The 25800-nt window shown below is 58.3% G+C and overlaps 2 protein-coding genes across 2 annotated transcripts; one reads left to right on the forward strand and one right to left on the reverse strand.

The window, feature by feature from the left end:
- The first annotated feature begins 1866 nt into the window (after window positions 1-1866).
- Window positions 1867-22644, forward strand: MAPK8IP1 (mitogen-activated protein kinase 8 interacting protein 1). Its single transcript, XM_030917424.1, has 12 exons — window positions 1867-2146; window positions 14276-14381; window positions 16343-16657; window positions 18202-18283; window positions 18568-19380; window positions 19562-19637; window positions 20190-20362; window positions 20656-20765; window positions 20925-21041; window positions 21177-21247; window positions 21357-21455; window positions 21853-22644. The coding sequence occupies exons 1-12, from the start codon at window positions 2046-2048 to the stop codon at window positions 21923-21925; spliced, it is 2136 nt and encodes a 711-aa protein (XP_030773284.1). The 5' UTR covers window positions 1867-2045; the 3' UTR covers window positions 21926-22644.
- On the reverse strand, window positions 20078-25663 carry C15H11orf94 (chromosome 15 C11orf94 homolog). Its single transcript, XM_010371047.2, has 3 exons — window positions 23310-25663; window positions 23029-23102; window positions 20078-22869 (listed from the first exon to the last, which is right to left on the reverse strand). Exons 1-3 carry the CDS (start codon window positions 23408-23410, stop codon window positions 22748-22750), a joined length of 297 nt encoding a protein of 98 aa, XP_010369349.1. The 5' UTR covers window positions 23411-25663; the 3' UTR covers window positions 20078-22747.
- Between the last annotated feature and the right edge of the window lie 137 nt (window positions 25664-25800).

Raw genomic sequence — 25800 nt, forward strand, 5'->3', positions numbered from 1 at the left:
TGGACTGAAGGCTTTATTAGCTCACACCCCAACTTTGTGGGAAGGGGTCCAGGCAAAGGCCAAGAATATCACAGTCTGGCCTGCACAGAGTGAGAAAGGAGGAAAGGGGAGAAACCTGCCTTGGGGACTTGTCTCGTTCTTGGCTCTGCTCTGAAGCTCCTGCTGGCCTCCCTCCTACCAAGACCTGGGCCTGCCTTTCCCTCTTGCCCTTCTCCTGCCTTCTCTCTAATACTGGCTTTGGGTTGACCTTTGGATCTAAGATACCTTTGTCTTGAGCAAAAAGTTCTGGAAGAGGGAGTTGTCCTTTACATACACCCCTGACCTGCTGAGAATGTTCCATAGCTGAGGCAAGTCCACATTCTAAGGAACAATTAGTAGCCATGATGGCAGGACTACTTTCCTGAGAGGAAAAGCCAGGTACCATGGCAGCAGGTGGTTACCGTGAGGGCCCAGTGAAAGGGGCCTGAGCCGAAAGCTGAGAAAGTAGTGGCCACCCCTCTGGGCCCCAGGGGTAGGGAAAAGAGAAGCAGCCATGACCTTTGGCTCGAGGTACTGGGATATTCTCAAGGCTGGAGGTTGGGGGTTGCCTTCTGCAGGGCAGGTGCCTCCAACTCCTTACTAGGTGCTACACTGAAGGAAAGGGGCCAGCATGACTGGTCGGCAGTCCAGATTTGCAAATAGGACTCCACGAGTTGTGGCACAGTTTGCACGTTTTCTGCCCTGTCCTGCCCTGGGGACAGGGTCTCCAGGGTTCTCTTGAGGGACCAGAGAAGCCAATGAGGTTTGGCCAGAGGCTCTATGACCCACCAAAGCTAGGGCCCTAGCCTTGGCAGTCCATACTCTGTGAAATAACTCAATCGGGAAACACAGGGCCTTGAAGGCCTGGAAGTCCAGGCTTAACACCCTCTCAGGGGAGAGACAATGAGGAAGAAACCATGGCCAAAGACTAGCAGGGATGGAGGTGCCAGAGGGAACAGAAACAACCAAAATGATCCCAAGAAGTCAATAGTGGGAGCAGAGGGAAAGGCCCCAAGTCTTAGAATGTGTGTTTGTGGGTGCAGAAGAGGGGTGCTCTGCAAGAAATGAAGTTGAGGCACTAAAAAGGAGAACGCTGGGAAGGTCGTGGCGAGAGACTGAGAAGCCCAGATGGCTCAATTCACCACGAGTAGCTGCTTGGGGCTGAAGAGAGGTTTGGGTCAATCTTTAGAGAGGACAGCCTCTAGGGAGAGTCTTTGGGAGGGTCCCCTCAAGGTAAAGGGACAGGACCGGGGTGAGGCCTGGATCCCAGCGCAGGAGGTGGAGTGTTTCCGGGTCTCAGTGGGAACACATTTGTGTTACATTACATTCTCACAACAACCATGAGAGGGACCGTTATTGTTCCATTTCACAGATGAGAAAACCAAACCTTAGTGCTCTGAAGTCACTAATGCAAGGCCCCACTGTCCAGTCACTTGTGGAGCCAGTGAATTCACACCACCTGACTCCAAACCTGTAGGCTCTAAGAGCCCACTGACATCCTCTCCTTTCTCTGCCTTCCTCCACCACCCTCCTTTTCCGCCTGCCTTCTTGGTCTCTGCTGCGGGGGGCCAACCTGGATCTTGGGGTCCAGTGTCCTGCCATTAGTCATCTGATACCCAGGCACTAAGCCCACCTGGAGGGATAAGGCCCACACCGGCCACGGGGTGGAGGAGAGTCGGTGTCGGATTTGGGGCGGGGCTGAGCCAAGCCCAGGGCCGCGGGGGCCGTGGCTTCAGCACCGCGGAGAGCGCCATCTCCGGGGGCGGGGCTGGCGGGTGGGGGCGGGGCCGGGGCGGGACGCGCGAGACCCCGGCCGGGGCCCGGGGGCGCGCGCGGGGCGCTCTCGCCAGTCCCGCGAGCCGTGCGCGGTGCGGTGCCGCGCCCTGCGAGACACAGGTGCGCCCGCCGCGCCCGCCTAGCCTGAGCCCTGCGGCAGCGGCTGCCCCCTCGCCGCGCCTCCGCCTCCTTCGCAGCCGCCGCCTCCTCCGCGCCGCGCTCCGCCCGGATGGCCAGGGCTGTGCCGGAGAATGGCGGAGCGAGAAAGCGGCGGCCTGGGCGGGGGGGCCGCGTCCCCGCCCGCCGCCTCCCCGTTCCTGGGGCTGCACATCGCGTCACCTCCCAATTTCAGGTGAGAGTCCCCGGCCGCCCCGCGCCTCGCCCTTCAGCCGGGACTGATTCGCCTGGGCTGCCCTGCCCGCCCCCCACCCCAGAACCTCGGGAACCCGGGAACGAGAGGGCGGCGTGGGAATGGGGTCTCTTCCCGGAACAGAGCCCCACCCCGCCCCCCAAGAAGCCCCGCCAGCCTCATGTCCGGACTGGTAGCCGCTGCATGTTCACGAGGCTGTTCCCTCCGCCATTCCTTGTCCTAGGCTGGGAGGTCTGCGCTGGAATTGGAGGAGGGGGCTCAGAGGCCGCCTTCTCCCCGACCTCCGGGCTGCGGCAGGGTCTGGGGTCGGTGCGATCCCGGAGCGGGCAGGCAAGCTACATCTTAGCCTGTGCCCAGTTCGAAGGTTTCTGAATAGAGCTGGGAACAGCCTGCAGGGGCGGGGGTCGCAGTTTCCTGGGGCAACGACATTGTTGGTGCTGGGAGGAGGATATCTTGGGCCCCTCCCCGAGCCCTGCCTGCCCAGATGGGCCTACCTGCCAGGCCTGGCATGGCCGGGCCCCTCTGGATTAGGCAGCACCGACCTGGGCAGGTGTGTCTCTCAGGGCAGGCGCTGAAGGCTCAGCCTCAATCTGGGGAATCCTAGGCCCGGCTGTGGGAAGGGAAGTCGACTCGGGAGTAGCCGGGGCCAGCGAGGGTGTTGAGGGAGATCCCTGCTGGGGTAAATACCCAGAACCCTGACCTGAGTTCCCATTCCACCACCCCTACCCCCCAATCTGGTGTTAGGCCCGTTGCATTTCAGAGAAGTAAAGGGTGAGTGTTGTGTGGAGGAGGAATAGATGTACCTCCCCCATAAATCTGACCCCTAGTTGGTGGGGAGGAAGAGGCCGAAGTCACTGCTCCGGGCCTAGAGAGGGAGGCTTAGACATACCCCATTGTTTCCCCATCTTAAGAACTGGCGCCTTCCCCTCTCCTGGGGCACCACCCAGCCAGCTCCAGCTGGGCTGTTGGCGTCAGCCCCTCCTGGGAGCAAGGGGTCACTGGCTCCCAGGTCCTCAGGTGGGCAGAGACCCCTGGGGATCTCTAATGGCATCATCAAATCCAGAAACCTTCCCCAAGGCCATGAGCTGAGCCGGGAGGATCAGAGGAAGCCAGATGGAGGAGGCCAGGCCTGAAGGCTCCAGGGCTGCAGCTCTCTGATAATGCCTTAGACTCACAGGCTGAGGTCTGAGACTGCATCTGGCATGGCACATGCGGCCTCCATGCAAATACTGCCTCCTCACCTGGAGGCCTATGCAGTGGAAGCACATGGGGCTTAGAGGGACCTGGGTTCAAATCCTAGCTCCACTACTTTCTAACTGCATTACCCAGGCAGGTTTTTGTCCTCTCTGGGTGCCATCTGTTAAGTGGGCTCATTAATATTGATTCTTGCCTGGAAAGGAGAAAAAGCACATCAGGTCAGTGTTCAACAAGCGTGTCAGCCCCCACACTCGCAGACAATACTACGGCTCGCTGCTGTCCAGAGCATCTTCCCAAGGCCCCTCCCTTAACCCTCATAACTGCCCCAAGAGAGGGTAATGGTCTGCCCATTTTATAGACTAGGTGATTGAGATTAACAAAGGCAGGGTGGCTCATCTGGGGACTCCAAAATAGTCAGAGGCTAAGGCCACACTGGGACCCAGGTCTGTGCGTGTTCAATCCTCTCTACCTCCCGGCCCTGCCTCTGGCCCAGTGGGCAGCTTTTCCTCCTCAACCTGCTTCCCCAGGTGTCATGGATGCTTTAGTGAGAGGAGCTGAGGAAGCAGACACCAGCCAGTGAATGTGTGGCCAGCTCTGCGGCACATGGGACAAGGGTGGCAGTAGGCCACGAGGTTGAGGCATGGGCTAGCCCTCTGGGACATGGTGGCCTGGCTGCGGAGACAAGGCCAGTGTGTGGGAATAATAAACGTCAGTGTCTCAGGCCCTGCTGGCCTGCCCCACTGCTCCCGAAGCCCCCGCTGCCCTTTCTCCTGGCCGCCTCTCACTGTGCTTGGCTGAGCTCCACTTAACCCTGGGTGGGTGGGTAGTGCTTTCTTGTGGCTCTTTGGTGGAGTCATGGATCCAACTGGCCTGGTTTTGGATCCTGGCTGGCCCTTCTTAGCTGTGTGCCCTGACACTGGGCATTTAAGCCTTCTGAGCCTCTGAGATGCCAGCACTGGCCCCTGCTCAGGATGGTCCTAAGAATCAGATGAGATAACATGTGTTGAGTGTTTTAAGGGCTGAGGAGAGCCGCCTGTAGGCAGGGCTGTGTGTGTGCACACACACGCAGGTGCCTTGACCCCCGGTGCCCACTGTCAGCTCCCACAAGACACAGGGGTTGTGTACCCAAACTTTGGTATCCCTGTTGCTCAGCACAGGATAGTTACTCAATAACAGTGGTAAGCGCTGACATTTGGAAGGCACTCAGTTCACCCAGGCACCATTCTAAGAGTTTCATATGTGCAAGAGTATTTACCCCTCACAATAACTGTATCAACAGAGCGTTGTTATTATCCACACTTGCATGAAGAAACTGAGGCAGAGGGAGGTTAGGTAAGTGGCAGAGCTTGTAAGTGGCAGGCAGTCTGATGTCAGAGCCACCTCAAAAAGAAAGAGCCCTGGAGTATTGGAAGAGCATGTGTGGAGGGGTGAGCATGTGGGCCTGACCTGAAGGAGTGGGAGCATTCATTTGTTGGTAGTTGGCTGAAATAAATACGTGCTGATTTTTGTTCTGATTATAGAAATGCTCCAGCTGGTTATAGTGGCTGGTCACCTTTGGGTGTGGTGAGGGATTTTCGCTTCGTATTTTACATACTTTTTTTTTTTTGAGACGGAGTCTCGCTCTGTTGCCCAGGCTGGAGTGCAGTAGCATGATCTTGGCTCACTGCAACCTCTGTATTCCAGGTTCAAGCGATTCTCCTGCCTTAGCCTCCCAAGTAGCTGGGATTACAGGTGCCCGCCACCACACTCGGCTAATTTTTGTATTTTTAGTAGAGATGGAGTTTTACCATGTTGGCCAGGCTGGTCTCAAACTCCTGACCTCAGGTTATCCACCTGCCTCAGCCTCCCAAAGTGCTGGGATTACAGGCATGAGCCACTGCGCCCAGTGTCATACTTTTACAGGTTGAGTATGCCTTATCTGACATGCTTTGGACCAGAAACGTTTCAGATTTCTAATTTTTTTTGGATTTTGGAATATTTGCATATGCATAATAAAATAGCTTGGGGGTGGGAACCCAAGTCTAAACATGAAATTGATTTTTTCTTATATATCTTATACGTATAGCCTAAAGGTAATTTTATATAATAGTTTAAATAATTTTGTGCATGAAACAAAGTTTTGATTGCAACCTGTCACATGGAGTCAGGTGTGGAATTTACCGCCTGTGCTGCTATGTTGGTCGCGAACATTTAGGATTTTAGAGCATTTCAGATTTCAGGTTTTTGGATTAGGGCTGTTCACCTGTATTTGACTTCTTATTTTATCATGAGTATAGGTTACTTCTGTGTCTTACAAAATAATAAAAGAAAATTCAAAATTGAAGTGATACATGTTCATTATAAAGAAAACTCTAGAAAAGAGAATTTAGAAATTTACACAGTGGAGACACTGGCACTGGGTAGGTGGGACAAAGAGGAGGGACAGAGGGACAGTTCACATGGGAGGAACAGCAGAGACAAAGGGGGTTTCATGGGCAGGAATGGAGCGAGCGGCCTGTCTGTGGTGTGTAGAAGGGGAATCTTGGATCAGAGAGAGACCTTAGAGACCAGGTCATCCAACCAGCTCCCTCCCCTTATGAAGAAACAAGAGAGGGCGAGTGCTCCCCCAAGAGAACACGGCAAATTAGTGGTGAAGCTGGGACAGAGCTGGGCCACGGCTGCCTGGATGGTTTCCATCTGCCCCACCGCCCTGCCTCAGGGATGAGAGATGAGGCCACCCAGAGGCTTCTTCCTTCATTCACTCAACAAACATTTGCACGTTGCCTAGGTCACCAGGGAAACACTGCAAAGGCCAGACGTGGGCCTGGCCGTCGTGCTGCTGGTGTTGTAGAGGGACGACAGACAAATGGACAGACGGCTTTACAGATGGGCTGGTGGGTGTGATGATGGCTCAGGTCAAGGGACCCAGGCTCAGCGGGTCAGGACAGACCCCCCAGAGGCAGGACATTTCAGCTTAGGCCTGGTAGATGCATAAATATCACCCAAGGGTGTCACTGGAGTGAAGGGCTGAGACCAGAGCCGTGGGCAGGGTGCCTGGTGCGCAGTCTGCCGGGAGGGTGGAGAGCAGGATGTGCAGGAACTTGTAGGCCATGTGAGGACGCTGACCTCTTCACTGACAGAGGAGCCGGCAGGGGGTTAGGAAGGGAATGACAGGGTCAGACGGATCCTCTAGGACAGGGGCGTCCAATCTTTTGGCTTCCCTGGGCCACATTGGAAGAAGAATTGTCTTGGGCCACATGTAAAATACACTAGCACTAACGATATCTGATGAGCTAAGAAACAAAAACAAAAAATCACAAAAACATCTCATAATGTAGCAAGAAAGTTTACGAATTTGTGTTGGGCCGCATTCAGAGCCATCCGGGGCTCATGCACCCATGGGCTAGGGGTTAGACAAGCTTACTCTAGGAGGATCACCTGGCTGCTGGGTAGAGAGTGGCCGGGGGCCTAGCCATCCTGCTGGTAAAAAGGAGGGACAGGTTCAGGGTGTGAGGAAGAGTTAGGGGGCAGATTAGCCCACTTGGTGAGGAATAGGGAATGGAGAGGCAGGAGTCTGGGATGAGGCTGGGGCTCCTTGGTGGGTGGGGTGTCCAGTGGGAGACCAGAGGGGTGGTGGGCAGTGTGCGGAAATCATGTGGGGACCCGCTGAATTGGAGACTGGGGATCACTGGAGGACCCAACTGGAGGATTCATACAGTCAGTTGGTTTTGGGTCTGGAGCTCAGGGGAGAGGATAGGGCTGGGGCCAAAGACCCTGGGAGTCTGAGTGTGGAGGGATGGCCACCGAAGCCTCAGAGAAGACACCACTGCCCAGGGAGACTGAGCAGAGGGCAGGAAGATGGCCGGCCAGTGGCCTATTCAGCCAACCATGTTTTGATGGAGGTGAGGAGGTGCTGCTGGAGCTACCTCATGCCCAGGACTGCCCTGGCCTGGCTCCTGATGGACCTTGGATGTGGGGGCAGAGAGTGTTGACTTGCCTCACACAGCCTGGCAGTGGCCAGGGCAGAATTTCAACCCCAGGTCGCTGATGGCAGAGCTTTAAAGTTCGTCTCTGGATTGCTGGAAATGAGCCACAACCCACTTCTAACCCGGGGCCCCCATGGTTCCCACAAATTGGGTCACAGCCACCATCCACACGTTCTTAACCATTCTACGATGCCATCTTTGTTCCCTGGCCCCACTCTTATATTCATTCCAAAATAGCAGGCGCATCTCTGAGTGCCTTGCCTTGTTCCACCACTGCAGATGCCAGTGGAGAGCTGGTGGCTCCTGCTGTCATGGTGCTTGCAGTGCCTCTTTAATAGGCACTGATTTAGCACCTAGGGTATGCAGGGTCTTGGGCTTTGTGCATAGATTGGAGCGAAGGTAGGGAGTCGGTGCCCAGGTGAGTATGATGGCCCCGCCCTCAGGAAACTCACAGCGCTGGGGAGGGCAGGCAGCCCAGCAGCAGACGGGGAGCCCACGCTAGGCTGGCGTGGCCCAGGATGAAAGTCTGTGAAGGAGAGCAAAGGAGAAAAAAGCGCCCCAGATTCTACCCCCATCTCACAGCTCACTGTCCACGTGAGTTTCTTCCTGTGTGCGATTCATCCTGGGGAGACCACTGGATCATATATTCTGTCTTTTTGCTCATTTTATTAGTTGCCATTTTGCACCTTAATACGCAGACTTTATCATGTTCATTCCAAAAGACTGCGTCACATTCCGTCCACTGATGGTGACGGTGGAACCAGCCCCCTGGTGCTGGCAACGCAGGTGTTTTCAGTTGTTTGCTATGATGAGGAATGAACATCCTGTGTGTCCCGGTTCTTCTCCAAACAATGTGGGATTGTTTCCTCGAAGCCATTTCCCAAAAGTCGAATCACTGGATCCCAGAGTTCTTGCAACGTATCGTCACGAAGATGTTTAAACAGATCAAACAACGTTTACCCCAAGTGGGGTTGTCCCTCGGGGCTCGTTTCTTTGGTTGGATTCAGTTCTCGTTGGAGATGACCCCCGTCCCCGTATGGAGGTGGTCAGGGAGTTCCGACCCGAAGAACAAACCCAGCCCAACCCCATGTTCACCCAGAGCCGGGTGATGGGGGTAGAGAGAGGGCCTGAGAGGGATGCTGGACCTGGCTCATCCCCACCCCACCATTTCAGCCAGTGCCATCTTCCCGGAGGACCTGACGTCCTAGTCCAGACTCCGGTGTAGGTGGGAACACAGGAAGTTGATTTGAAAAGTGGACTGACAGAGATTTCCAAGGCAAAAATCCAGAGAGCCCCGGGACACCTGTGGTTAATTCATTCAGCATTTGTTAAGTACCTATTAGGCACCACACATGTTGATCGAAACAGATATGATCCCACCCATATGGATTAACTGACTCCAAGGGGAGGCCACCACGGGCTGCATAACCCAAAGGTAAAATTACAGTGATTCGGAACCACAGCCAGGAGGGACTCCAAGAGCCCATAGCAGGGCGGTTTGGCTTGGTCCCAGAGGTCAGAGAAGGCTTGCAGAGGAGACCATGCTACTGCTTTAGGAGCTGCGTTACTGGGGGAGGAGATAAAGGAATGAGGGGACATGATGCTGGTTGGAGGGAAAGGAGGCTTTACAGAGCCTTCAGGCCACAGGTGAGAATTTGGGGCCCTTCCCACATTCTAAGGACCAGAAGAAGCTATTAAAGGGCTCTGAGCTGGGGAAGAGTGACCAGACCAGATTTGTATTTCAGGGTCAGCTTTGCTGTCATTGCCTGGTGGAGAGTGGCTGGTAGAGGAACCAGAGGGAGATGGGGAACCCACATAGGGTTGAGCAGCCAGTCAACAGGTGTCTTGATAACTCATTGGGAGCCAGCTTCGTTCTGAGCACTTAGAGGGCTGCAGAGAGGCAGGCTGGACCCCTGGACCACACGGGCCCTCTGTCACAAGAGAGGCCTGTGGGGCATTGTGGCCAGGACCCAAGGTCAATCAGTTGGCATCCTTACCTCACCACAGCGTGGCCAGGAATGCAAAGGCCGAAGAATGGCATCCAAACAGCCAATGCCTGGCTCAGATTCGGCCTTGCTCAGCTAAAGCCTCAGCACTTTACCACTTAACCCTTACTTTACATACACTTCTAACTCAGCCTACTACTGAGCTGAAATAGTCCATCAGAAAGGGCAGGACTATGGTCGGTAGAAATGCGACCAGGCAAGGCAGGGGAAAAAGGCCGGAAACCAACATCAGAACACAAAAGGCATATTTGTTCAGGGCCATTTAGGAAAGCGCAGCTCAGGGTGGGGTGGGAGCAGGGGCTGGCATGACCAGAACAGTGAGGAGCCGGCAGGGCCAAAAGCAAGGACTGAGGCAGCAGGGTAGGAGGAATCAGGTGAATGCAGGAACAGGGGCCTCAGGTAGAAAGGTCAGGGCGGTCTCCAGAGACCAAACTCATGGCTCAGAACCACCAAACGTTCATATGGATGACGTCTGAAGGATCACAGCACCCAGGATAGACAAGCAGGTCTGAAGGGTGGGCAGGGGCTGCTTCTACAGGAGGCTGCTGAAACTTCCAGACCCAGAGGTGAGGGAGGCCGGCCTGCGGAGGGCTGTAGGATTCAGTTTGGAGGCCTGCTGGTGCTAAGGCTGCCATGAGCAGGGTGGATCAGGCAGGACAGGAGGAAACCGCCCTCTTTTCCCCTTCCTCCCCTTCCTTCTCCTTTCCATCCTTTCCTCCCTCCTTCTTTCCCTCCTTCCTCCCCACATTGACCTTCCATGAGCCTTCAGGGACCAAGCATCTGTTTAGCCTTCTCTCCATAAAGGAACCCCCCAGGGTTTTGGCTGGGAGGCCAGAATATCTGGTTCTGAAAAAGAGGAAAGGGCAGAGTCTTGGATGGGGGGTGACTTGCAGAGGGGACTCTTTGACCAATCAGTCCCCCTGGATCCTGGGTAGTGACCTCCTACTCACACAAACTCCATTCTGCTCACCCTCACCAGCCCTCTGAGGTGGGTGGGCAGGGGTTGGTGGCTTCATCCTGTATGTGGGAAACTGAGGCATAAGGCACCTTATGTCTAAGCCTTAGTGTTCCTCATCTGTAAAATGGGAGAAATGGAACGAACCCTCTCCCAAGGTTGTTGCAATGAGGACTGAGAGATGCACGGCGTAAATGTTGGGGCCAGGATGGGGCAGCTTCAACAGGAAAGAGTCAGGATTGATTTCAGGCCTCCCGCTTCCAAGCCTGATGCGGTGATCATTTTTCCATCCTGCCTGACTTACAAGAGGCACCCAAAAAGTTAGACAAATCATCCCCCTTAACCCGCCCCAGCAGGGCCAGGGATCAGCCATGGGTTCTCTGACCCCCAGCCCAGTATTCTTTCCAGCAATGCCCAGTTAAAGCCCAGTGCCCTCAGCTGTACAGGAAGATGCTGCTGTCCTTGCCTCACCCAGACCTATTGTCCAAGGAAGTGGGAATATCAGGTGATGTTGAAGGTGTGGAAATGAACTGAGAAGCCTCTAACCCAGGTCTAAGCCAGACCCTGCAGGCCCTGCTCCAGCCTGCAGTTCGAGAGGAGCAGGTGGAGGCGGAGGCTGTCCTTTGACAGACATCTAGCAGGCTCATGCTGAGCACCCAGTGTGTGCAGGATGAACTCGCCAGCTCTGCCCTCCAGGAGCAAGGGGAGGAAGGGGTCTTGATCACCTGCTGGGTACAGTATAGGGTCATCAATCAGGATGCTGTGTACAGGCCCCATCCACCTTTGGAGCAACCAGGGTTGGGGAAGTGGGTGTTTCTGAGGGAGGGCTGGCCCTGTCTGCTGCACACACTACTATACATCCAGGCAGATGGTGACATCAGCCGCATGCAAGGGCTGGGAGGGCTTCCTGGAGGAATGGGCTTAACTGAGCACTCTTCCAGCAAGCATGCTTTGAGAGTCTGCCATGTGCTCCATCTGAGCACTGGTTTTGACACAGGGCCCACGGGGGCTACACATGGAGCTGGAGGCCTTGCCTGCAGGCACAGGAGCCTGCTGCTAGCAGTGAGCCTTGAGGGTTCCAAGTGGGGCAGGAGGGATGATGGCGTTTCTGGCAGTTTTGTCTGATAGTGGCAGGTGGAGTGGGATGATACAGGCATGGGGAGACTGAGGCAGACAGGCCAGTGGGGACATCTGGGAGGGCAGAGGCAGAGGCTGGACTAGGGCTTGGCAGTGAGGAAGAGGAGCCATGTGTGAGGAGACACAAATGTGTGCAGGGGGGCCGGGCGCCTTGGCTTATGCCTGCAATCCCAGCACTTTAGGAAGCTGAGGCAGGCAGATCACCTGAGGTCAGGAGTTCAAGACCAGCCTGGCCAACATGGTGAAACCCCATCTCTACTAAAAATATAAAAATTAGCTGAGCATGGTGGTGCACACCTGTAATATCAGCTACTCAGGAGGCTGAGACAGGAGAATCATTTGAACCCAGTTGGCGGAGGTTATGGTGAGCCAAGATCATGCCATTGCTCTCCAGCCTGGGTGACAGAGTGAAACTCTGTCTCAAAAAAAAAAAAAAATAAAAGCGCAGAGGTCACTGACAGAGCAGGGGCATTTGAGGGCACCTCTGGGTCAGCGGTCCTGCAGCTCTCCCATGCCATCTGAGTCCCAGGGCCTCCCCTTTGCACCACTGGCCTTCTCGGTGACCATCCGGGCAGCCAGTGTGAATTGAACACTTACTTGGTGTCAGCTACTGGGTTATTGTCCCTGAGCTAGAGATGCCACCCTGTCCTGGATGGATGCAGGAGGGCTGCTCTGGCTTCTGGGCCAGGCCCTCCTCCCCAGTTCCACCCCAGCTGGCCAGCCACACCCTCCCCATGGCCCGGGGAACCACCACCCTTGGGCTGCAAGTCAGAAGTGACCCTACAGGGCACCTTTTCCATCCAGCCCCCATTCCCCACCCCTCTGTGCAGTGCCCTCCAGGGGCTTCCAGGTTCTGTTTATGTCACTCCAAAGGGACAGGAAGCTCGTTACCACCCAGCAGCCCTTCCAGCTCTGCTCTAAGGGCCCAAACACTGGCCTGCCCTTAGCTGTCACTCTGGCGCCTCCTGCATCCATAGGCCCTGCCTTCCTGGGTCCTGAAGGCTTTGAGCCCTGGCTGCAGGAGGAGACAGCCCAGATCAAATCCAGTTTGGATGCAGCCTGGGCCCACAGAAGCCTCCCAGATGAGGTCGGAGGGCTGAGCCTATGGCAGTGCGAACAGAGTGTTCATTCTTGAGGTGTTTGGAAAGCGCCCCCTCATCTCCCACCTGGCACCCTGACTGGGGCACTGGCCCTTTAAAGCCAATCAAGCGCTGGCTTTTTGGGGGAAACATCCTAGATTTCTGCCATCTACTTACAAGCCTGGGCCAGGGAGGGGGGCCACCTCAGTCCCCGACAGGGGCATTGGAAGGGCAGGTGGAGCCAGTGGCATTGATTGAAGTAACCTGATCCCGTGAGGGAGGCGGCCACAGCGGCAGCAGCGCAATGGCCAGCCGGCCAGCTGGAGGAAGCTGCTTGCAGCTGAGGGCTGCGTTGGGAAGAGCTGGGGCTGGGACCCAGGTCGGCAGCTGCAGCCTCCTCTCCTGGCCTATCTATTTTTAACGAGCTCCCCAGGCTTCTGCAGCGGGCAGGACGCAGAAAGACAGGCCCAGGCGGTGGAGGCCAGAGGCCCCCAGCCCTGTCTTGAGCCCTGGCCCCCGCACACTTCCGGGCATGAGAGGGCAGCCCTGGGGCCCCACAGCCCCCCTGCCGGGCAGGGCTCTCCATGCAGCTGGTGCTGAAGATGGATTCGAGCCCAGACAATGACAGCTGGTTGGAGGATCAATGGGAGCGCTGGTAGGGGCTACTGGGGCTGGCGGGGGTGGAGACCAAGCTGGGGTGAGCTCCATCGAGCTCAGGGTCTCTGTTTGGTCTGATTGAGGTGAGCGGCAGGGAGTCTGGGCCTCCTAGGTTCCCCTGGGGGCTAAGCCACCATCCCTCCTGGGTGACCTTGGACTCGTGGGTTTCCCTTGCTCTGTGCCTCAATTTCTTGGACTTATCTGGGAAAAGCCTCATACATTCTTCCCAACTTCCCAAATGTTCTACCCTCCAGCAAGCCAGGCAGAGTGCCCAGGACTAGAGGTGAGCAAGAGACAGGCTGCCTTGCAGTGGCTGGCCCAGCTCTGCATTCTGAGATAGGGACTCAGGGCTGGCCTAGGGAGAGGGGGGTTCTGGTGGAGATGGTTAGTGTTCTGGTGCCCTGGTGCTCTGAGCTGTCTCCTGAGCTTATAACACCTCTGGTTCCACCTGGGGCTTTTCCTGACCCCATGTGTGCAGCCTCCTGTTCAGGGTCCTTAACGATGGAAAAGGAGAAGATTTTGTGGTTGAAGAGATGAGACCACCAAGTGCACAGCATGAGGCTATAGTCCTTTCTGGAATAGGCTGAAACTACCCACACCAGATTTTCCTTCGCTTGTTCCCTGGGCCCAAGGGGCATGAGTCTTCCTGAGCTGGGGCGTGGGGCCCTCCTCTGAGGCTGCTGCCAGCGCCTCGGGCCTTGCTACTGCAGAGATTGCACTGGGAGCTCTCCTACTCCAGGCTTGCTGCTCTTCTCAACTCCATGGATTCTCCATGGTGAACTGGCCTTGGCACCTGCCTTGACCCTGGGAGGAGGCCCTGACCAGTTGGGCCTTCTAAGCACTGCCTGCTGGTTGGCAGCAGAATGACAACTCCCAGGGAGGAGCTGGAGTAATCCGGAGCCTCCTCTTCCACTGCCACCCTAGGAGGATTGCCTTTTGGCCCGAGCCCCATGCTCTTTCCCTGCCTGCTGACTACCCCCTGCATTGACACAGATGGACCCCAAATCCTGTCCTCTGGGGGCTGTGTTCGGCCTTCAAGAGGCTGCCCCCTGGAAGAGGTAACAGGGAGATAGCAGTGCCCCTGAGTTGTAACTTTGGCTTCCTGTCCCCACCAGGCTCACCCACGACATCAGCCTGGAGGAGTTTGAGGATGAAGACCTCTCAGAGATCACTGATGAGTGTGGCATCAGCTTGCAGTGCAAAGACACCCTGTCCTTACGGGTAAGGGTGAGCTCCCAGGAGCTCCTGCGTGGGGTGGCAGGAAGACTAGGGACAGGGGTAAAGGCATCCCCATATCGATAAAGGGGTTTCAGGTCTGGGCTGGCACCCTCATGAAATGAAATGATGTGCAAGAAACATAGGTATACTGCTTGGCATGTCTTGGGTGTACAATCAGAATTTTATTTATTATTATTATTATTATTATTATTATTATTACTGCTGCCGGAGACTAAGGCAGGAAGTAGCTCCTTCAGCTGCCCACAAGATGAGAGAGGTAGGAAGTCTTGAGACCTAGGACATTAACAATTAGGACCAGACTTAAGGGAGACTCAGGGCTATCCTAAATCCTTTTGGGAGCAGCCCTGGCAGAGGGCCTGAGGCAGACAGGGTGGAGTCTGGTGGAATCTGCAGTGCCTTAGGGCAGGAAGAAACAGCCAAGGCACTCCTGGAATAACTCCTGTGGCTGCTGGCTGCTATACACCAGACAGATGGCACTACATGGCTTCCCAGACCCTCTCTGGCCCCTAGTCCTAAAGGCCCCCACTGAGGAGTCTGCCGAGCATTGCTGCTGGTTTGGACCCCTTGGCTTTGTCATAGGGAAGATGACTGTCTCTTGTCCCCAAAGATCTGAATGCTGCCAGGAGGTCCCCAGCACCTGGGGAGCTGGGGTCAGATGGGGATCCCAACTATGTCTTTTCAGAACAGGAAGAAGGGGCTGGCTAGGCAGGAAATGGAGGACAGAGCACGGGGGTTGGTTTTAGAGCCCAGAGCTCCTCTGAGCTCCCAAGAGGGCAGGTAGCCAGATATGGTGTCAGGAGAGCGGTTCCCATAGGAGCATGCCGTGTGCCTTGGGGAGGGGGTGCCTGTCTCTGTGTTGACCTCCTGCTACCCCCAGAGACTCAGTAAGCTCTGTCAGGCAAGAGGAAACCAAGGGGTGAGGATAACCCCCTAGTCCCCAGTACCCCAACCTTCCACTCTCCCGCCAGGCCAGGAAGAGGCAGAGGCGTCTAGATTTGGGGAATGGTCTCAGGGCCCTGACTTAGCTTCTCAAAGGTCAGGCACCTGTTCTGGACTCTCACCCTGCCCTCTCCCCCAGCTGCACTAGCAGAGCCTTGGAGAGGATTGCCCCCCAGCTAGGCAGGGCCCCCAGGCACTACTGGCCAGAGATGTGCCCCTGAGGGGCCTCAGACAAGCTCCAGTGGGCTTCACACACGTTCCAGTGAGTACTCAGCTCTCTTGGAGGCTGGGAGGCAGTAGTGTTGTCCCCACTCAACTGATGAGGGGCCTGAAGGGTCAGGGGATCTGTCCAAGGTGCCAGGGAGCTGGCGGCAGAACTGGAGCTAGGATGGGGCTCTGCATCTTCAGGGCAGACTCGTGGAGGGCCGATCTCGGGCTGGAGGGGCCTGGGCCGGCTGGCTTAGGACCGGGCTTCCACCGCCTTGGTTCCGGGGCCCCGCTCGCCCCTCCCCCTCGGCGTCCCCTTCCCATCCTTTTCAGGTCTCCGCCGTTCCTTGCCTGGCTGAGCCTCAGTTTTTCCAGTTTTCCTCAAGTCCCCTTCAAATACTATTTCCCCCGCCCCCATCCCTTGCCGCCCCCCTCCCTCGAACTCCTTGGCGACCACTGAGTCTCCATAGCAACAGCGGTGACTTCACTCTGGGCTCGGCTTACAACCCCAGTGAGGTCACCGGCCGTTGCCAGGGGAACGGGAGGGCGCAAGGAGTCCGGGGTGGGGACTGTGGGGAGGTGCAGTCAGTCAGAGGCACGGCTGGAGCGGGGAGGCGGCGGCCTCGCGCTTCCTAGCGGCCGGCGGGCGAGAGCGCCCCAGTCTCCGGCGGCCCCTGCTCCGCTCCCCTCGTGCCCCCTTCGCGCAGGAGAATGGACTCGCCCGGGAGGGGGGCGGTGCAAGCGGCCTCGGCCCCGCCCCGGCCCCGCCCCCTGACGCCCCTCCGTGCGCCGCGCAGCCCCCGCGCGCTGGGCTGCTCTCTGCGGGCGGCGGCGGCGCGGGGAGCCGGTTGCAGGCCGAGATGCTGCAGATGGACTTGATCGACGCGGCGGGGGACACTCCCGGGGCCGAGGACGACGAGGAGGACGACGACGAGGAGCGCGCGGCCCGGCGGTCGGGAGCGGGGCCGCCCAAGGCCGAGTCCGGCCAGGAGCCAGCGTCCCGCGGCCAGGGCCAGAGCCAAGGCCAGGGCCAGGGCCCGGGCAGCGGGGACACGTACCGGCCTAAGCGGCCCACCACGCTCAACCTCTTCCCGCAGGTGCCGCGGTCTCAGGTGAGGTGCCAACGCGGGGGGCGGCGCCCTGGGCCGCGGCGGAGATGTGAGGGGGAGCGCAGACAGGCTGCAGCGGAAGGGGACACCCACGGGTCCAGTGTCTGGGGACAGCGCCTGCATAGAGGCCGCAGTGGCTTGCTCCCCGGGGGTGGGATCCGAGCAGCGGGCAGAACCATCCTTAGGAAGAGGGCTGAGTCCATCCTTAGGAAGCTGGCCGGGCTTGGAGCCTTGAGGCGGGATTGATGGAGGAAGGGACTGGGGTTTGGAGAGAAGTAGGGAATTAAGAGAATGAGGCTTTGAGGGGTTCGAAGGGTTTGGAGCGTGGGACCTCAGGGTCCCACGTGGCAGGGTTTCTCCTTCAGGGTATGGGGTTCCTGGTGAAAGCAGGGTAGGAGCAGGGCCTGGAGAAAAGGGCATCCGAAGTGGTCATCGTCGAGGAGGCCATGGGAGATTGTGGCGAGGTGGGGATGGGGAGCTTAGGGGCCACAGGCAGTTTTTGAGATCTGGGCAGCTGGGGATTCCCAGAAGGCAGGGGAGAGGAATGGGGGATGGAGTTGCTTGGCTAAGTTGGGGGCCTAGGGCCCCTGGGAGGGTGGCTGGATGCCAAGGAGAGTTGAATAGGGTTGGGGGAGCCGGCTGTGGCCCTTTGTCTTCCAGGCTCATCAGGAGCGGTGCAGGGAAGGAGCTCCTGGGAGGTGGGGCGGCCAGGGCTGCAGGGAAAGGCTTGGTCCCTTTCCCAGGATCCTGTGAATGGCTTTTGGCAGCCTGGCTCAGGAACGTTAGGGCTTGGGAGAGAGCTCCCAGGGGAGGGAGCCTTCGTGGAGTGGAGGGAGCCCTGTGTGGGCATTGTGGGGAGGGGTCCCGGGGCTGAGAATGTAGAATGGGCAGCCCAGGATACCCAGGAAGGAGGGTTGCTGACAACTGCATCTGTCAGTCCTCGGTCACGTGTCACTGTGGTGGGGGGGTGCAGGAAAACTCTGTTACGGATTTGTCACTGGGATGATTCATCTCTGTCCCCCAGGCCAGCTGCTGGGGAGACCCTTCCTTGTGCTTTTTCCAGGCTCTACCAGAAGGTCCCCACCCCTTCTAGGCCATAACTTCCCAAGCTCCAGAGCAGAGAGTCACCTGTCTCTGACTTGGGCTGGATTTGAGCATTTTCTAAGTAACCCTCAGTGTCTGGGACTGGGTATCTGACTGTGTCTCCAGAGAGCTCCTGCTTCTCGTCTCCCCCACCTCCTACCCCTCTTGCCACCACACACATTGGCCATCACCACCTTTGTTAAGGGTGATAAAAGCATCTCCCTGAGGGTTGACCAGCTTCCCTGAACAAGGTGGAGGGCCATCGGGAGCCAGCAAGCCTGGCTGTGACTTGCCACCCTTCCTGCTTGCTCCAGAGGAGAGCTGGGAGTGAGGCGTTTGACAGTGGAGGCGGGGTGAACACAGCAAACGGCCCTAGGGATGGCCTGAGGGGGCAGGGCCGGGACCTCCCTGTGCCGGGCACTGTTGACCACTTCCATCACAAGAGCCTTTTGTTCCCCGCACAGGACACACTGAATAATAATTCTCTGGGCAAAAAGCACAGTTGGCAGGATCGGGTGTCTCGATCATCCTCACCCCTGAAGACAGGTAAGTCAGGGCCCTCTTCCTTACCTGGACCTCCGCCTGCCCTGACTCAGTCCCCACTGCAGAGAGCAAAGCCTACAGTCTCCAAAGGGCTGAGTAGAGGTAAACCGCCCACCCACATCCCTGCACAAGCCCATCCGGGGCTGAGATCAGTGGTAGCATGAGTGAGTTGACTGGCCCCAGAGAGGCTCTGTCTTGGTTTCTGTGTCACCAAGCTGAGAGTGGCGGGTGCAGGTAGCTGGGAGTTGGGAGACAGCCCCTGCCTTCATGACCTGCCTGCTCTCCAGGGGAGCAGACGCCGCCACATGAACACATCTGCCTGAGCGATGAGCTGCCCCCCCAGAGCAGCCCCGCCCCCACCACAGACCGGGGCACCTCCACTGACAGCCCTTGCCGCCGCAGCACAGCCACCCAGATGGCACCTCCGGGTGGTCCCCCTGCTGCCCCGCCTGGGGGTCGGGGCCACTCGCATCGAGACCGAATCCACTACCAGGCCGATGTGCGACTAGAGGCCACTGAGGAGATCTACCTGACCCCAGTGCAGAGGCCCCCAGACCCGGCAGAGCCCACCTCCGCCTTCCTGCCGCCCACTGAGAGCCGGATGTCGGTCAGCTCCGATCCAGACCCTGCTGCCTACCCCTCCACGGCAGGGCGGCCACACCCCTCCATCAGTGAAGAGGAGGAGGGCTTCGACTGCCTGTCGTCCCCAGAGCGGGCTGAGCCCCCAGGCGGAGGGTGGCGGGGGAGCCTGGGGGAGCCACCGCCACCTCCACGGGCCTCTCTGAGCTCGGACACCAGCGCCCTGTCCTACGACTCGGTCAAGTACACGCTGGTGGTGGATGAGCATGCACAGCTGGAGCTGGTGAGCCTGCGGCCGTGCTTCGGAGACTACAGTGACGAGAGTGACTCGGCCACCGTCTACGACAACTGTGCCTCTGTCTCCTCGCCCTATGAGTCGGCCATTGGAGAGGAATATGAGGAGGCCCCCCGGCCCCAGCCCCCTGCCTGCCTCTCCGAGGATTCCACGCCTGACGAACCCGACGTCCATTTCTCCAAGAAGTTCCTGAACGTCTTCATGAGTGGCCGCTCCCGCTCCTCCAGTGAGTCAGCAAGGGGAAGCAGTTGGGGGGTGGGGGTTCCCTAGTGGGACAGAGCCAAAATGCGAAGTGTTCTGGGAGGCGACCCCAGGCCCCATCTGGTTAGGACTGAGGCTTCTACCTGCCCCACTAAACCTGGATCAGAGCTGCGACCTCCCATCCAGCCACACCCCCTCACCTGCAGGTGCCGAGTCCTTCGGGCTGTTCTCCTGCATCATCAATGGGGAGGAGCAGGAGCAGACCCACCGGGCCATATTCAGGTGAGAGCCATGGGCTGGCTGGGCCTGGCCACGCAGCAGTTTGGGCCACACACCACCCTCCATTTGTCACCCCTACATGGCCTCAGCGTTACTAACCTCTGCCATCAGCATTCATTGATCCACTCAGCCCTGGGAGGACAGTGTCCACTCTCTAGGGACTCAGAGTATGGTGACAAAGAGGATGGCTACAGTGAGGGATCCCAAGACTGCGCACGTAGTCTGGCCGGGGGCAGGGCACCCAGGAGGGTGACCAAGAGGATGCCTGCCCACAGCCCACCTGACCCTTCTCTAGACAAAAGCCTGCACTTCCCACAGCCTCTCCATTTTAGAGGGGACCCTGCCCGCACCCTCCCTTGGCCTGTGTTTCCTCAATGGCAGATGCATGTTTGCTTGCCCTCGCTCTCCCCTGCGGTTAGCACTGCCACAGGCACACAGGATGTTTTTGCAAATGTTTACTGAAATAACGATGCTGCTGTGGCTCCCAGACCCCAGAGTAGGCCTGGCCGGACAGGCCCTGGTGCCGAATTTCTCACCTGTCCTTGCTGGGGACAGGTTTGTGCCTCGACACGAAGACGAACTTGAGCTGGAAGTGGATGACCCTCTGCTAGTGGAGCTCCAGGCTGAAGACTACTGGTATGAGGCCTACAACATGCGCACCGGTGCCCGGGGCGTCTTTCCTGCCTATTATGCCATCGAGGTCACCAAGGAGCCCGAGCACATGGCAGGTAGCGTTCCTTCCCTGGCCTGTGCCCCCAGCCGCCATATCTGTCTGCCCCGACTTGCTGCTGGGTGAACGTGTACTCCAGATCTTAGCCAGACAGGTCGGGGGCTGAGTGGAGGTGATTTTAGGTCCTTTTCACGATCGAGCAAAGTGAGGCCTGGCCAAGTTGGGCAGCCAGGGATTGTGGCAGCCTCTGTGGGCTCTGCCATTCCCCGTGCCTCACCCGCCCTCCTTCGCTTGGCTGCTCAGCTCCCTCCTACTGTTTCTGCCCCTCCTCAATTCACACTTGCTTTCCAGCCCTGGCCAAAAACAGTGACTGGGTGGACCAGTTCCGGGTGAAGTTCCTGGGCTCAGTCCAGGTTCCCTATCACAAGGGCAATGACGTCCTCTGTGCCGCTATGCAAAAGGTACCTGAGCCCTCTCCCTTCTCCTCCCTTGGATGCTCCCTGGGGCAGAGGAACACAGGTGTCTAGAGGCAGTAAAGGCCTCAGGGCTCAGGCCCTGGGACAGGAGGGATCAGCAGAGGAACAGACAGCAGCTGACGTGGCTCTGTGTGTCACCTATAGATTGCCACCACCCGCCGGCTCACCGTGCACTTTAACCCACCCTCCAGCTGCGTCCTGGAGATCAGCGTGCGGGGTGTGAAGATAGGCGTCAAGGCCGATGACTCCCAGGAGGCCAAGGTGACTTCTCCCAACCCAGCCCCTTCCTTCCATGGCCCCCAGTTTTCCCCCAAGACTTGCAGTGAAGAGGCCATCTCCTCTCACCCTCATTGCAGGCCAGGTGACCGCCTCTTGCTTCTTTTCTCCCTCCTGTAGGGAAATAAATGTAGCCACTTTTTCCAGTTAAAAAACATCTCTTTCTGTGGATATCATCCAAAGAACAACAAGTAAGTGGGGGTGGCATGGCAGTGGAGGAGGCACAGGTGGTCTGCAGCCTTCAGGTGGTTGGGTGTGGGCCGAGCCCCTGTCCCAGCACAGAGAGACCTGTCCCTGCAGGTACTTTGGGTTCATCACCAAGCACCCCGCCGACCACCGGTTTGCCTGCCATGTCTTTGTGTCTGAAGACTCCACCAAAGCCCTGGCAGAGTCCGTGGGGTACGTGTGCATCCTGCTGAGCACCCAGCCCGAGGGAGTACACCTAATCCCAGGCCCTAGGGCTGCTTCCTCGTGCTCAGCTTTGCCCCTTGGTTTCCCCCGCAGCTCTGGAGAACCATCTCCAGACCCCAGTGCAGTGGTCTGGAGGGAGGGTGGCAGAGCAGGGCGAGCCTGAGGAGTGGCTTCCAGGCTTGGTAGCTGCTGAGCCATGTCTTCAACTGACATCTTACTGGGAAATGCAATGGCAATTCTGTAGAGAACAGAGCCAAGTGGCCCCGGCCAGAGGAACCAGAGCTGCATTCAGGCCCCAAGGCTGAGTGGGAAAACCCTGGGTCGGGATCCCATTCCTCCCTTGCCAGTGGCGGTCTGAGCCATCTGTGTGTCCCCTGGCTTCTAGGAGAGCATTCCAGCAGTTCTACAAGCAGTTTGTGGAGTACACCTGCCCCACAGAAGATATCTACCTGGAGTAGCAGTGCAGCCCCGCCCTCTGCGTCCCCCAGCCCTCAGGCCAGTGCCCGGACAGCTGGCTGCTGACAGGATGTGGCACTGCTTGAGGAGGGGCACCTGCTACCACCAGGGGATGAGGAAGTGGGGGCTGCTGGCCCAGGGTAGGGGAGGGTGGGGCAATGGGGAGAGGCAAATGCGGTTTATTGTAATATATGGGATTAGATTCATCTATGGAGGGCAGAGTGGGCTGCCTGGGGATTGGAAGGGGCAGGGTTGGGGGGCAGGCCTCTGGCAGAGAAGGATGTCCGTTCCAGGAGCACACGGCCCTGCCCCATCCTGGGCCTTACCTCCCCTGCCAGGGCTCGGGCGCTCTGGCTCCTGCCTTGATGAAGCCTGTGCCACCTGCAAGTGCCCACCCTGCCCCTGCCCCAACCCCCACCGAAGAGCCCTGAGCTCAGGCTGAGTCCAGCCACCTCCCAAGGACTTTCCAGTGAGGAAATGGCAACACGTGGAGGTGAAGACCCTGTTCTCAGCTCCGTCATTTGCGGGACTTTGGGTGGCTCCTGCCACTGACCTCACCGGCATGCTGGCCTGTGGCAGGCCTAGGACCTCAGTGGGGAGGAGGAACTGCCGCAAGGCCCTGTCCCAGCAGGAGAGGGAGGCTTCCTGACTGACACAGGCCAGCCCCATCTTGGTCCTGTCACCCTGGCCCCAACTATTAAAGTGCCATTTCCTGTCTGGACTGCAGTGGATGTATCTGTGTGGACCCCTCCTGTCCCCATCTCACTCCCAGCCCAGGAAAGCCAAGCCTTTGTCATGCGTAGTATCTTTATGGGGGCCTTGGGTCACAGGTGTGCGTCGTCGTAATACTCAGCAAGGTCGGGCCCATCTCGCTTGCGCTGCTGGGCCCGGGACAGGAGGGGTCGAGGCCCTCGTGGCCACGGGTGCTTGGGGAGGATGCCATAGTCTAAAGAGAGAAAGGAGGGCATGGGTGGGAGGGGCAGCTGGCACCCTTGAACAGATGTAGTTTGGGATGACAAGCCCCTGAAAGCTGGATTTGGGGCACCCCTTAGGGGAGTCTCCACTGTCAGGGAGGGGCAGGGGAAGGGGACGAGAGAGATACTACCATCCACCAGGCCGGAGAGTGGCTGCGAGAGTTCCAGGGGGGCGGAAAATGCCTCAGGAACAGACCGCTGAGACCTGTGGAAGAGGTTGGGGTGCTCGGCCCTGGCCCAGAAAGCCACTGCCACCTCCTTGTAAATGGGGGGATGGCCCAGTGTGGGGGCACTTGGCAAGTCCTCCAACACCCAGGGTACCAGGGCCAGCCAGCCCCACTCCAGAGAGGGGAGGGGCAGCACCTCTGCCGTCCAGCCCGAGTGCCCTGCCCCTCTGTGCCCCAGGAGTCACCTCAGAGGCTGGGAGTGAAGCAGTGCCACTGCCAGGATGAGGTGGAGGAAGAGGCTGAGCCCAGCCCGGAGGTGCAGAGCCCCCAGCATGGCGAGAACCATCTCCTACACAGGTCCCAGCTCCTGTCGTCCCTCTCCTGGCGGGACGGAACCTGTTGCCAGTTCCCAGGGCCACCTCACAAAGGGCCTTCATTCCAGGCCTGCGTCAGCACCTGCAGGGCCAGCAACCTCCGCCCTGAGGCTTGTTTGTGTTCTTACTGATGCTGTTGGCTAATAGGTGCCAAACCCGATCTTGTTGTAGTGTCGCTGCCCAGGGAATCAGGGCACACACCGTCCAGTCAGATCTCAGCTGAGGTCCTGACCTTGCCTCTTGCTAGCCGGACAAGTCACTTCATCTCTGTGTGCCAGAGTTTCCTCATCTGTGATGTAGTCCATAACACACCCTACAGACATAGGCCCTCTGAAGAGGGCAGGGGCTCCTCACCACCCAGAGCTCCAGCCATTCAAACAGCCTCCCCAACTCCCGCTAGCATAGCAGGAGGTACGGGCAGGTCCTGCCAGCTGAGGAGCCCAGGGTGGGTCTTTCGGCTCCGCCCGTCTCAGGGTCTACGTGAGAGGGAGTGTCCGGGCTCCCCATGTCCCCGGCTCAGCACCTCTCCCTCTCAGCTGCCTGCAGCATAGAGCGGCCTTAGGCTAGATGGATGGCTTCCAGATGTGGCAGAGCTCTGGCCCTGCCCCTCAAGTGCAGGCTTCAGGAGGGCAGGGAGGGCTTTGTTCACTGGAATCTGCAGCCCTGGACCCCTGGTAGGCGACCAGTGAGCGCGTGCAGCTTGGCCCTGCACTGGACATCCTCCCCTCGCAGGCCTGGGCTCAGCTGCAGGTGCCACCAGAAGGCCTCTGGCTGGCTCCTGGTTCTCCACTCAGTAGCCAGGCTCAGTCCACTTACACCTGCAGTGTGAACCTGGCTCAGCAGAACCACAGCAAGCCTTCAAAACAAAATTCCTGACCCCACCCCAGATCTGTAGTATCAGAACCTGAGGGCTGAGCCCAGGGCTCTGGAGCTTTGGTAATCCAGCTGCTTGAGATGGCCAACCTGCCGGCTGGCCCAGCCGCTCTCCTCTGACGGCCGACGGCCCCAGGGAGAGAAGCCCCTTGCTTCCAACCCTGGCTCCTCCAGTGGCCTCATTCACACTCCTGGTCCTGAGAACCCAAGGCTGACAAGTTCTTGGGGTTCCTTCAGCCCCGTCACCCCCTGCATGTTGTCCCTGCACTCACTTCCCAGTGGCCACCTCCCTTTGTAAGTCCTGGAGACAACACGTCTCCACAAGCCTGCCTCAGCATCCTGTGCACACCAAGGCTCGCTCTGCCAGGAACCTGGAATTCTGTCCACTCTGCCTAACCCCAAAGTCCCTCGTCCTTTCTGCTCCTCATCTCCTAGACACCATCTTCTTCCTCCACGCCAGTCCCCAAGACTAGCTGGGGTTACCCCAATCTCCCTCTCTCTGCTGCCATTGCCATTGTCCCTCCCACTGCTACAGACCACTGCCTCCAACGTCACGGCCCCCATTCTTCCACCTCTGCCCGCCAAAGCATCCTTCACCAGGCTGCTGGAATTTTTACAACACAGGCCCCTCCCCCCCTACCACAGACCAGGTCCAAGTTTCTTCCCTGGGTATGTGATGCTATGTTCAGCTTGGCCCTGACCTTCCCCTCCAGCCTTCAGCTCCCGCCTCCCAAGGCTACACACAGCGGTGACCCCGGGCACACAGCTGCCCCTTGCAGGCTGCCTATCGAAAAACTGGACAGTTCTACTGGCTTCAAGCCTGCCTGAGTCAAGGCTTCGCCGACGGAGCCTGATGAAACCCTTCACCTCTGTCACCACTGCAGGCAGGTGGTCGCCACTACCGGGCCACCCCCAAGCTAGACCCCACTCTGAACATGCCACCTCCTCCCAAGCCCCCAGTGTGGCACCTGCATCCACATGCCTGTCTCCTCTGTTGGTGAGAGGCGGAGGACAAGGGTCTGTGCTTCACTGCTGGTTTCTGATGGCCGGGCACGTGCCCAGAAATGCCTGTTCCACTAAGCTGGAGACCATGGGAGCCCAGGCAGCCCTTCTCCTGCCTGTGGGTGAGGGCCTAGGGGGCGCTCCTCAGAGGGCCCTGGGGACAGCAGCGTGTCTGGGAAGAGCTGAGGCATGGAGGACCCAGGTGCAGATGGAGTCCTCTCTGTGGGTTTGAAACTCTAGCAGGAGAGGCTGGCTCTTCACAGGGCCAGTGGCTGAGGACAGGCTAAGGTCAGGGAGAAGAGCAGCCTGCAGCCCACCCTGTCCAGGCCCTCCCCCATAGCAGCTTACATGGCTCCAAGTGGACCCGGCCTCTGGAGCCTGTAGGGCGAGGATGGGGAAACCCCAGCTCATACCGCCTAAACTGGCCCTGGCTTCCTCCCCAAGCCTGTCCAGCTCCCACTCCCTCCCCAGTGCTGGCCGGTGCCGG

Source organism: Rhinopithecus roxellana, chromosome 15 (assembly GCF_007565055.1).
Source record: "Rhinopithecus roxellana isolate Shanxi Qingling chromosome 15, ASM756505v1, whole genome shotgun sequence".
Taxonomy (NCBI): Eukaryota; Metazoa; Chordata; class Mammalia; order Primates; family Cercopithecidae; genus Rhinopithecus; species Rhinopithecus roxellana.